This window comes from Sorex araneus, chromosome 1 (genome assembly GCF_027595985.1).
Source record: "Sorex araneus isolate mSorAra2 chromosome 1, mSorAra2.pri, whole genome shotgun sequence".
Classification (NCBI taxonomy): Eukaryota; Metazoa; Chordata; class Mammalia; order Eulipotyphla; family Soricidae; genus Sorex; species Sorex araneus.
Window position 1 is genome coordinate 240,101,000 of NC_073302.1, and position 13,036 is coordinate 240,114,035.

The 13,036-nt window shown below is 38.8% G+C and overlaps 1 protein-coding gene across 3 annotated transcripts in view; it reads right to left on the bottom strand.

Moving 5' to 3' along the window:
• MTUS2 (microtubule associated scaffold protein 2) overlaps positions 1-13,036 on the bottom strand; it is a 645,452-nt gene that overhangs the window by 337,602 nt on the left and 294,814 nt on the right. For 2 of the 3 annotated variants that reach the window (XM_055124395.1, XM_055124399.1), the window contains exon 5: positions 12,692-12,886. In XM_055124395.1, the coding sequence (XP_054980370.1) occupies positions 12,692-12,886 (195 nt within the window). The remainder of the gene's footprint in view (positions 1-12,691; positions 12,887-13,036) is intronic. The other variant, XM_055124406.1, reaches the window with a different exon arrangement.

Consider the following 13,036-nt stretch of genomic DNA (forward strand, 5'->3'; position numbering starts at 1 on the left):
GATATATTCCCAGCAGTGGTATTGCTGGGTCAAATGAAATTTTTAAAAAAGAAATTTAAAGTTAGTCTCTCAGTTATTCTAGTTACCCTCTAATGGTTCAATAATTACACATGATGAGCTACTACTGTACCAAGACACAGATCTGAAGCATTGCATCACTGTAAGGGCAATGATACTTTAAGGACACAGTAAGTAGGACCCTGTTGCAAACCAGTAAGTATAAGGGAAATAAATAAATGCCTTTTGTGACACAGGTAACTAAAGACTTTTATTTTAGAGGGAAATTATACTACTTTGATTTCTGAAATGAATTCTGTCTTCAGTCCATGAGCCAACTAGGTGTCCAACTTGCCATAAAACCAGTGATTTACAATTGTGCTGCAGAGAATCCCTCAGGGATTGATATAATAAGATGACACCAGGAAGAGAGAGAGGATAGGGTTCCCTACATCAGCCAGAATCTCTGCTTCGAAGACTTGCAGTTAAATCAGAAATTCCAACAACAATAAGTGAGAAAATGCTATTTCCAATGAAAAATCACTGTGAAAAGCCTCATCTCTAACTTCTAGCTTCTGCCTATTCAATCTTTGTGACTTGGAGCCCCACTGGAGAAGCTCATTTCTCCTCTGTTCCAGGAAAGCGGTATATGTATGTTTTGCTTAATTGTTCTTTACAGTTTCTGAATAAATTATTTTTTTGGTTAAATTTATGTAAATAAAAGCAGCCAACTCAAAACCTCTGACAAATTCTATAGAAACTTTACATATTCACTCTGGAATCAGGATTGCCCTACTTTCCAGCACAAGAGAACAATAAAAGGAGAAAAACAGTATCCATTGAACCAGAACAGTCCTACAATCTGGCTTGTGTGATACTCCTTCCTCCTGCTGACCAGGCCTTCTCTGCTGCCACATTCTTCTTCCTTGAGAACCACGTCCTACACATACACCACCCTTATTCTCATCTAATATAACCTATTACCTCCCACTCCAGAAATATCAACCATGGCTCCAAATAACACTTATTTACTACACCTGCTCTCTTTAATCTCAGTATCTCTATGCTCTATTTCATATAAATCAGGGACCTAAACATGGCCAGAAGCCCTCAAATTTATCCTTCTCCAGAACACTGTGTTCTGTGTGTAGCAGCATCTTCGTCTTCCCAGGTCAGCCCTCCTTAACCCAGACTTGGGTACTCTTATCCTATTGGGCCTCACTCATTCACTTATGGCTTTTTTGATCCATCCCCACTGCTGACACCTATTGCAAGACTCCCATTAATTCTCTCTCCCAATAGCTGCCAGTAATGGGAATCAAAGGACTCACTGACATCTTGAACTCACTAACTTTCTTTCTCATGGAAAACAAAAGGAAATATTAACCTGTGACCTTGCCCAATGTCTTAGGGAAAATGCTAACAGAATATTTATGAACTTTCTAGAATATAGCCCTGTGTGTGATGCAGCATAAACAGAAATGGGTGCCACAGGCCAGGTTTCTGCCAAAAGTCAGTGTGAATCTAGACATTTGCTTGCTTTTTAATATTCCTTCTCTGCTACTGTCCCAAGCTAGAAACTTGGGGAAAAAGTTACCTCTTACTATCATATCTGCTAATATAAAAGCAATTATGGATATGGAAACATGCCTCTCTACTCCTTTCTCTCTTTGAACCTTGCTGTATCTGCTCTGGTTCTGGACCAATAACCGAATACGACCAGCATTAGACAGAGAGCATGGGCAAGAAGGTGACCTTAAATGGTCTCTCAGCCTACATTTATAGATAAAAGAACACGTCAGGGCCTGATCTATACTACAGTGGGTAGGGCATTTATTTTGCACATGTCCAACATGTCCAATTGGTTCTATCTCCAGCATCCTATATAGTCCCCTGAGTCCACCAGGAGTGAACCCTGAGCATATAGCCAGGAGTAAGCCCTGAATACTAAATGTGACCCCAAAACAAAACAAAACAAAAAAGATAGGGCAGTCACAACTTTGAACATATTGTGAGTATACTAAATCTTCCATATTATGGCCAGGGGAAATAGAATAAAAAGATCTAATCGAGGAGGCAAAAAACCTTATTTTAGCAGAAGATTCCCACCCACATTCTCCTCCAGATTTCTTTACTCACTACTGTCACATTAATTTTACTCAAATGCTATTCTTGATTATTCACTATGTAATAGCCATAAATTGCTTCATTTTAAAAATAAAGTCACAGACTCTAGCTCTTGAGAGCCCTAAGCAGTCTATTCTTTCAACTACATCCATCTCAACTGTATATAACAGAAATCTGAGTCAGTGAGATTAATCGACTTTCCCAATGATTACTGTAGTACCACAAATAGTTGTTTTGAAGCATGGTATGCATGCAAGTGTATTCATATTTCTTAACTACTTTTTTGCAGTTAAAAGTATTTTTTCTTTGACCTGAATGAGGTCAAAGAACATGCTAGATAATGAATTTAAAAATCTTTTGAGAAATAGTGTACTCTCTAACCATTTTTCTTACAAAACAAGTAAAGATAGATAAATTAGGTTTGACCTAAACAATAAAGAAAATCTCATTTGTGAGTAATGCTGAGTAACACTGGGAAGATGCTAACTGGTTTTGTAACCCTGGTCATCTTTATAAGTGTGGGTGACAAAAGCAGAGAAATCAGAAAGAGTATGTGTAAGCATGTGTGACAAAAGCAGAAAGATCAGGAAAAGAAAATGGAATGTGTAGGGAAAGTTGGGAAAATTTAAAAGATTTGGCAAAAATAATTCTATTTTCTCATAAAGAATACTTTAAATTACATAGTTACAGATTCCAGGGATAGATATTTAAATCCACCAGTGACATTTGCTTGACTTCCTCATTTACAGAGAAAATCAGAACTTCCAACTTGGGAATAATATCTTATTTCTGTCTCTCTTCTCATCTCACTCTTCTCTTTTTCCCATCCACCCTAATGGGTTGAGACTTCTGAAGGTAAAACTGCAGTACAATGAAACCAGACCTCAACAAAATGAGAAACTGTGGGAAGCTCTTCTGCATGCAGTAAAAGCAAATGCTCCCATTCCCCCAAATGTTCCCACCCCACCCCCAGCAGACATTAGAGAGACAAAAAAAAAATCAGATCCAACTATCAATTTCTATTTTGAGTAGAAGTTTTAAATGCCATTATGTTTTAATAATGTGCTGTGTATTAGTCACTTGCATAAATGTTTCATTAATAGGAAGCCGAAACTGAATGTATTTTCTTAAATTATAACACAGTAAGGATAAGGCAGAATCATAAAAGAAAACACGTCTTTCCCTGGCTCTATCTTATAAATATCTTCAACTATAGCTTAAAAATAAAGGTTATCATTCAAAATAACCTTTAACTATTTCACTCCATGGGACATCAAAAGAACGAGTGGCCGCTCACCTACAAGATGGTCAGACTTCGTCAAGATGCTGAATGAACAGTTTGAGGCTCTTTATGTTCCTGGAGTGAGCAGACGCCATTGGGCTACACTAGCACACGACAGGGACAAATGGAGCCATTACTGGTGCCCACTCAAGCAAATCGATGAGTAACGGAATGCCAAGTGATCAAGTGAAGTGATCACTCAAAAAATAAAGCTTATCACTCAAAAAAGTGATTTCCACTCCCATGGAAATCAACTGATCTGTTTCTAGAATTAGCATCTTACCATTTAACATTTCATAAGTAATATGTCATAGCTTAATGCTTTAAAGTGTTCACTATACATGAAAAAAGAAATTATGAATATTTAGAAATAAAAAAGAGGTTATACCCCAAGTTGAGTTATTAGTACCACTTTGATTACAATGTACCAGACCTATTTTCCAAATGAGCTTCTAGCTTTCTTACACAGAATTTATGTTCATTGTTAATGGATGAAAATGGCTATAGATATAACAACATCCTCCTTCTCTTCCTCCTCATCTTCATCACCTCAATCGCATCATACAAGACTCTATTATAAACACTTTGCTTATATCAATTCTAATCATAATTACTGTCTTAAACTTTTTAAACTTATATATATTAGTAATGCTTTACAATAAAGAGTCTGAGAGAAATTAACTTGCCCTAAGGCACAGAACTAGTAATGGCAAGGGAAGGATGCGGATCTCTGCAGTCTACTTCTAAACAGTATGCCAGTCATTACCATCATATACTGCTCTCAAGGAATAAAAGCCAATAGAGAGAAGATGGGATTTTAACCTTTTTCTTAAAATTGGAAATTTCTTAAAATTGGAAATTTACAAACATACCCCCCAAAGTGAAGTAAATAGTATAATAAACCCTTAGTAGTTTTATCAAGCTTACCTCTTTTTTCATCTATACCCTTCTCTATTTTTTCCTGTTACTTATTTTACTGGATCATTTATGGAAATTTTAACTATAAAATGAGGCCCCCATAACCATGCCATCAGACTCTGCGCCAGGCTGTTTTCACTAGGGGCACTCCAGAGGGGGGTGGGTGAGAGCCCTCCCCGCCCCAAGGAATCCAGCCCCAGCAGTGGACCTCCACAACCCAACTGCTGCCACACTCTAGGCTGCTTTCCATGCTCTTGGGCCAAGCCTCACATAAGGGTGAACATATTTCTGGACACATCATAAGATACTCCCTACTCATTTTCCATAATTAACACATATTTGATGGGATTCAGACAGTAGGCAACAAATCATAGAGGGAAATATATATGTGTGTATATGTATACATGCCTGACTGGAACACCTGTAAAAGCAATTAGAGGTCACCTCAAAAGCCTCCATCCCTCTTGGAGAGCCCGACAAGCTACTGAGAGTATCCCGACCGCATGGTAGACCCTGGCAAGCTACCCGTGGTATACTCGATATGCCAAAAACAGTAAAAATGATGGTCCTCATTCCCCTGACCCTGAAAGAGGCCCCAATACGCCGTTGGGCTACACTAGCACGCGACAGGGACAAATGGAGATGTTACTGGCGCCCGCTCGAGCAAATCGATGAACAAGGGGATGACAGTGATACAGGGATACTTATTTTACAGAAAATTCAAGTATCGCAATTAACTAAGGCCAGTATGAAATAAATGAAATCTGAGTATATAATTCAGTAGCACTGAACAGGACCGGAGAGGTATGAGGTCTTTCCTTGTTCCCTGTCCCAATTTATGATTCGTAAAGGTTCCTCTCCTTCCTGTCCTTATTTCCCCATTCACCCACCAAAAATTGGCTGCGCTGAGTCCAACCAGCTATACTAAGGATTTTCTGCATGGACATATTTGCACACTCCTATTGCCACATTGGATTCTAACTTCTCAGGGTTGAGGATCCCTTCTGTTTCTGTTACAGGTGTCCTCCTGTAAAGAAACCCCAGAACCAAGTTCCCTGTTTACTCCAAAACAAATGCCAAGAGTGCAGGAAGAGGGAAGAGAAAACAAAGTGATGCACATAAACCCAGACAAGAATATGAGGTTGTTCAACTAGACATTGTTCTATAACACAAATGTAAATAGTTTCACTAAATTTTAGTTCATTTTTATTATAACCATAAACAGCCAAATCCCTAAAACAACAATTACCAAACACATTTGCACTCTAATCCAATCTCTGGGTGGACCGGATTATTTGTCTATCTTGAAATGATATCATTAATGCTTAGACAATAACTTCTCTGAATTCTGACCTCATGGGTCCTTTCCAGCTCTTTTTTCCATAAATAAAAAATGACTCCCTCTTTGCCAGTAGAGCACAAGGTTAATGGATGTTCAGTAGGAGATATTAATAATATTTCTTGTCAACTCTAATCTTATTTAAAATGCATGTCAGACATAGAAAATCAAGTGTATTGTGTATGCAAATGATTTGATATTATTCATGAGTGTAAACATTGAAGTTACATTGCAAAAAGCTACCATATTCATTTATTTATTAACCTCATTTAAATGTATTAACCTTCCCAAAAAGCTAGTGATTTTATGCTTCATATTTTAATCATCAGAATACATCTACCTATTTATTTACTATATTATATGTCTACCTGTTTATTTACTATATCAAAATAAGAAATAATGGTTCCATACAAATTTTAGCATGATACAGTATAGGTTGTCAGGTCAACACAATACAACTGAACGTCCAGAAATAAACCCTCAGACTAACCCACAGTTAAGCTAGGAAAAAAGGATTTTGGCACATGAAGTAGAAAAAGAAAATTCTCTTCAATAAATGGTATTGAAAAACCTGTATAATCACATGTAAAAAAGTGAAAATAGAGCAGTATCTCACACCATTTATAAAAGTTGACTCAATCTGGATTAAAGACCTCAAGATTAGGCCAGAATCCAGACAGTTCACTGAATACAGCATGGGCAAAACTCCCCAGTCTATCTCGGAGGAGTCTTCATGATTTAACTCCAGAAGCAAAGATACCAAATATAAAAACAAATTGAACTACACCAAATTTTAAGTTTTGCATGTCAAAAGAAATATGAGCTAAATTAATAATCACCCTAGTCAATAGAGAGACAATACTTACAAATAATATATCAGATAAATATAATAAAAGAACAAAAATTCCAACAACACCACCAAAAAGAACTTGGGAGAGGAGATATGCAAACACTTTCCCAAAGAAGAAATAGGAATAGTGGGAATAGGAAAAGTGCTCATCAGCACTTATTCTTAAAAAAATGCAATTCAAAACAACAACATACCAGTTAGGCTAGAATATATCAAGAAGAATGGAAACAACCAGTGCTGTTTATGTTGTGAAAAGAATCCTCATCTACTCGACTGGCTAAGTTAGTCACAGGTACCTAAGCAGCACAGATGCTAGTGTCCCACAGTCCTGACAAAGCAGCTGTCAAACTGTGTCTGAAGTTCACAGATCCACATGGCATGGAACTGCTTACCAAAACCCATTCCCAAGGAGCCAGTAACTTAGAATGGAGTAAGGAATTGCTCTGCAGGAAAAGAAAATCTGTCTTTATCCCTGCTCAGGTTTTCCAGATCCATTATCTCCCTCACAGAAAATAATTTCTGAGGAGACAAACAGTGATAGAAAACAGTTTAATTTAGACAAAAATAAAGAGAGAAAATGTGATCAAGAGAACACAGGCTACTCCAAGAAAAAGGAGACTAGAGTACATGCCTCGGATTAAGATGCAAGTGCTATATCCAAGATAGAGAATGTGGCTCACTTGTCTTTACAAAGTTGATTTCACAGTAGAGCTTTTCCGAAATTGTCACTGCCTGGGTCATTATCAAGGGGAAAAGCCTTAGACACTTAGTACCTTTTCCATCATTTTTTTTCAATTGGAGCACCATGATTGACACTACTCATAACAGGGCTTCATGCATACAACATTCCAATACCATGCTCTCCACTAGATTCAGGATTTCCTGGATAGACCAATGGCTACTCACAGAAGACCTTCTAGTCCACCCAACTTTCCAAAATACTAAGTCCATGCAATTTTCTTTGGGAAACTCTTTAACTAGAAACTCAAACTCCATTCCAACTCAGACACTTTGATCCATTTTTGTGTTGCTCTTAGGTTGTTGGGAGGAGGGAACCTCATAGGCAGTGCTCAGGGGACCCACTGAGCCTCTGTCCCCGCCTGACAGTTTTCAGTCAAACTATTCCAGGATACTCTGCGATACCAAGAACCACTAACCCTATCCCAGTAGTAGTCAGGGGCCTCCAAAGCCACACACAGCAGTGCTAGAGGCCTCCAGAGCTACTCCCAGTGTGTTCTGGAAGTTATTTGATGTTGGCATTTAAATCTGGATCCAGGGGCAAATGGGGAACATACCGCTTACTTCTGAGAAGTATTCTAACATGCCCCTTCAACTTTTTGTGATTTGAAAGCTGTGGACACACATATTCTTGACCTATGACTACTTGTCCACCTCCCCAGAAAAATCTTGGTTCTCTTTTTATGCACTGAAAACTATCTATTTCCTTGATACTAGAAAAAAAAGAGAAATCATTTTTTTCTTAGTTCTCTTCAAAGTCCTTGTCTTAAGGTCTCTTGTGATTTCTTACCATATAGAGAAAAAAATGGTTCAGTTTGAAGAGAAAGACAATGGTAAAGCAAATGTCACTTTTACGTTCTTTTATATATTGTTCAAGATAACCCAACAGAATATGTAGTATTCAGATGCTACACAATAAGATATGATTCTCTACATAAATTATTCTTGGGTGAAGTGGCTTATTTTCACTAAGGAATCTTTCATGAGACCATAAGTCTTCCTATATTTTACATATCTTCCTTACTTCCATTCCCCTAAAGTTTATCCTAGAAATTACACTGATTTACCACTAAGACAATGAAGGATATGCTCAGAGATAGTAAATCTGACCCTAGTAGATCTTGGTGTTCTAGCTTCTTAGACTGTGAGTCAGCTGTCAGAACTGGAGGAGAGGTTTATGAAAAATGTGGCAACAGTAAAATGTTTACTAAATGCACAACAAGGAATAATTCAGATTCAAATGTGTAATGAGTCTGAGGAGATTTTGGCAGTGCCCATTCATGTGTTATTGGATGAAAAGGGGTCATGAGTGGAAAAGATAAAGGAATCCTGCATTTGACAAGTGGTTTTCACAGCAGGCCCAGACATTGGTGTCGTTCTGAAAGCACATAAGGTTGGAATGCTCTGGCTTCCACGTGCTCAATAACTGCTGTTCCATGTACTGGCACTTGATAAAGGGCTGGTCTTCAGGAGTGAAAAGGTTGAGAATGACGACTTTAGGTCAGAGGTTCTTGAACTTTCCTTATTTTAATCACTTGGGGAGCTCTTAACATGTTGAACACTTTTGTAATGTTGCTAATGACGTGGCTGAGGAGAACCACAGCTATGACAGGTAAACCAGCATCATCTCTGAGTCAGGGCCCCAGATTTTTGCTTGTTCAAGCGACTCCAGTGAGCAGTGAATTTGACAAACCAATGCTATTGAGTACTGTATGTTACCAACTTTGTATGATATAGGAATCAGTTTTGCTCCATATTTCTATCACCTGTAGAACACTGAAATTTGGGGTATTTTTGTTCTTTATTGGAAACTATAAAAAAAAACAACCGAAAACAAAACAAAAACCATCTGAGCTACATACTGGGTCAGCCCTATTCAATACTTACAACTTTAAGGTTAACTTTAAGTGTTCAGTTATGTAAGTGATCACCCTGACCTGTTATTTCCACTTTATATCTTTAAAAAGTTATGGTGAGGAGTGGAGAGATAGCACAAGGATTAAGATGCTTACCTTGCACTCAGCTGGCTGGGAATGAACACAGGTTCATTCCTCAGCATCACATATGGTCCCCCAAGCATTGGAAGGAGTGATCCCTGAGCACAGATCTAGGGTTAAACTCTGACTGAGCAATGCTGGTGTGGCCTGAAAAAGGGGGAGAAGGGACTATGGATCAGGTTTGGAGCTTGGCTGAAGAGGCAGAGCACACCGTTCATGTGTGAGACCCAGGGTTTAGGGCACTATACAGCTTTCAAGCAGAATCAGCTGTGGCCCCCAGAATAACAAAAGAACAAAAGTTTTCATTATAACTAAAATAATGTGAAGACATATTTGCGGTTCTAATTGGGCCAACCTCCCAATTCTCAGATGAAAATTCTCTGAAGAGAAGAGGGCTGTCAAAGGCTGTCTTGTATGGATAAATGAGGATAAAGGTTCTGTGCTGATCCAGAGGAACAGACTACTAGTCAGGACTTCCAAGGATGCGAACTTGAAGCCATTCCTCAGATATGCTGCTCCACTGCAGGGCTGGCTTCTTTTTGTTGTTGCTTTTTTGTTGGTTTGGGGCTACACTCAAGGTCACTAATACTTACTCCTGGCTCTCTACTCAGGACTTACTCCTGGCAATGCTTGGGAGACCATACAGGATGCTGGGGATAAAATCTGGGTTGGGTGTGTGCAAGGCAAGCACCCTACCCTCATACTATTACTCTGGCCCCCTGCAGAGCTGGCTTCTTGTTTCTTTTTGAGAAACAAAAAGTTCTGCATCACAGCAGTGTCCACTCAGGGTCTTCGGTCACCCTGAAAGGAATGAAGACAGGTGGCTCAGGCCGGAGCAGAAGCTTCTTAACTATGATTTGTTTTACAAATTGAAATAAAAGCCTTTTGGTCCTGGGTCTACTGAGACAGTGTCAAGAAGTAAACAGAGAAAACATCAGAGCAGGCCTTGGAGGGAATTATTCTACCCCCAGACTGCACAGCTATTCATATAGGAACTGGATGCTAAGAAGTTCTCAGATTCTAAAGATCTACAGTTATATTTCACTGCTCCCTGTCAACTCCCTTTGACTAAACTTATTGAATAATAGTCATCAAAGAAAATGGAAGGAAAAAATACCCATTATTATGGCAATTTCATACTCTACCTAAGAACATCCTTTCAGATGACAAAATAACTGCTCCTGGGGCAATACTAAGCATCAATCAGACATTCAAAACTTTTCCATAAATGTAACTGTTAGTCATGAAGTGCAATTAAATATGGCTATACTTTTGAGATTTCAGATGTAGGGGAAACTAGCAAAGGTAGTGGACTATTTGACTTTACTAGAAATAATGGGAACTAAAAACTTTTCCACAAATATGTTTTTAACATATAGACTTAAGAAGTCCCTGCCAGCAGAGTTGAACTAGTGGCATAGAACTAAGTCCCTAGTTGAAGGCAGAGTTCATCCAGGATAGCTAAGACCCATGGCTAGGGGCCTCCCAAGCTGCAAAGCATGTGCTTTGAACCATCTCTCCATCTCAGCCTTTGGAACCATCTCTCTATCCCCATACTTTCTTAATATTAAATCTAATGAGTGTAATGACATAGAGTAAGAACATCAATTCAAATATGATTAAACCCTGAGCACTGCTGGATGTCACACCCCGCTACCCTCACACACACACACACACACACACACACACACACACACACACACATATATATATATATATAGTTACATATATATATATGTATATAGTTACTTCTCTGACACAGGACAACTTTAATCTCTATGTACTCAGAGGTTCCCTATCTTGTATCCTCTGGAGCAGAGCTGAGAAAAAATGCACTAGCATGCTTGGAACTATTCCATCCACACCTGTCAACTCTTTTCTAGCAAAAGGTCTGGCCATGGAGACAACGTGCAACTCATTTGGGAGTTGATTTTTTTTAAGAAATAAAAACTGGGGAAAGAAGAAAGGAAAGAAGGAAGGGAGGAAGGGAGAAAGGAAGGGAGAAAGGGACGAAGGGAGGAAGGAAAGAAGGGAGGGAGGAAAGAAGGGAGTGAGAAAGAGAAGGAGGGAGGGAGGGAATCAAAAACTAAAAACATACCATGGGAATTTTACTACTAAATCTGTAGACAAACAGTTGCTCCAGTCTTTAAAAATCCTCAGGCTATTAATATGAACATGCATATCTTTAAAATTTTGAAAATAGTTCTTTATTTATATTTCCAATTTGTAGCTATCTGCTGTGCCATGCTGAAACCCTAAGAGCAGTGATATTCCTAAAATGAGTAGGCGAGAATGGGTATGAGTCACAGTATTTTGAAGGAAAAGAAACAGGAAGCAAACTGCCTCTGAGGAATGACATCCAAGTACACATCAACGCAATATATAGCTTTAAGGAATAATTAGCTAGTTCAATGTTTAGAACTGTGAAAGTATAAATGTTCTGTACATTATCTCTGTAAACCCAAGAAACTATAGAAAAAAGAACAAGCCTATAGAAAGAAAACATTTCAACCTCATCCTCAAATCCTCAATCTCCTTTCTCTTCTATTCCCTGAAAAACCCCCAACCCAGCCTACCTCCACCAAGCTGCATGCTACTCCAGTGTCACTGTGCTATTATAATTGATCCAAAATGCTTCCCCACATAAAAACCTTTAACACTTCCTGGTTTCTGGTAAGTTATTGGTTAACAGACATCTGAGGTGTCTTAGGTCCAAGAACAATGATTCTGAAGCAGTGAGGCTGGCATGAGGTTTGCTCATCAAAGCTCACAAGATCTCCTCAGGGACAGAGGCAAAATGTGCCTTACTCTAAAGGTATTAACTCATACTTTAAAATTCTGTCTCCACCCTTTCCCTGGAGTGGCATGGTCTTTTCTAGGAAGATGTTGCTGGACACAGACTTAAAAGATCAGCTGTGCTTTGCTATTGTTTTTAAACAGTGAGAAATTTTCAAGTAAGTAACTTCTACCTAGCCAGTCAAGGACTGGCTGCACCAAGATGAAAGCAAATACAGGCAATCAGAGATGACTGGAATAGTTCTTTGCACTAGTACTTAATAGCTAGTATATTTTGTGATAGCATTGTGTGCTAAGACATTTTTAGGATCTTTGGTCTCACCTCAATTTATGCAGCAAAGAATTCCAGGAATCAATCCCTAAAAATAAGTCGCTATCTACGTTTAAGAGTATTTTCAAGGTGTTTTTGTGGCAAATGAACTCCTTGCAACTGAAAAAATGATGTTGCCAAATACACTTCTTTCCTCAATATTTGCTGAATTCCAATCATAGTGGATTAAGACCCAAATTCCTAGTTTATCACACAAAGAAAATATGATACAGTTACTTCAATGAGTTGATTCCCCTTCTGTGGCTCTCAGATCCCAGGAGTAGTGTCTACAAGGAGGAAGGTCACACTTGTCCACCCACCCCGAAGCCTGACTTACGGTTCATCCTGCTCTGCTCCGGCTGCAGGCTGTCTGACGACTGAGTGCTGGACACAGAGGACACGCTGGAGCTCCGGACGAACCCAAATGCTGCCAGCTTGGCTGCTGGGAGCCTCGAGTATCCAGGAGGACGAAGTCCCGATTTTGGTAGGTTGGCTTTTGCAGCATTTGAACAGGAAGCCTTCTTTAAGTCTGCTAACATGAACGCAAAAAAAAAAAAAAAGTCTTAGCAGCAGGACAGAGAGTGCCATGAGTGTTGAACAGCTCTGTCACAAATGCACAAATGGAGTCAAATTAATTATTCAGGTTTCAATTCACAAATAAAACTTTATAAGAAAGGCCCAT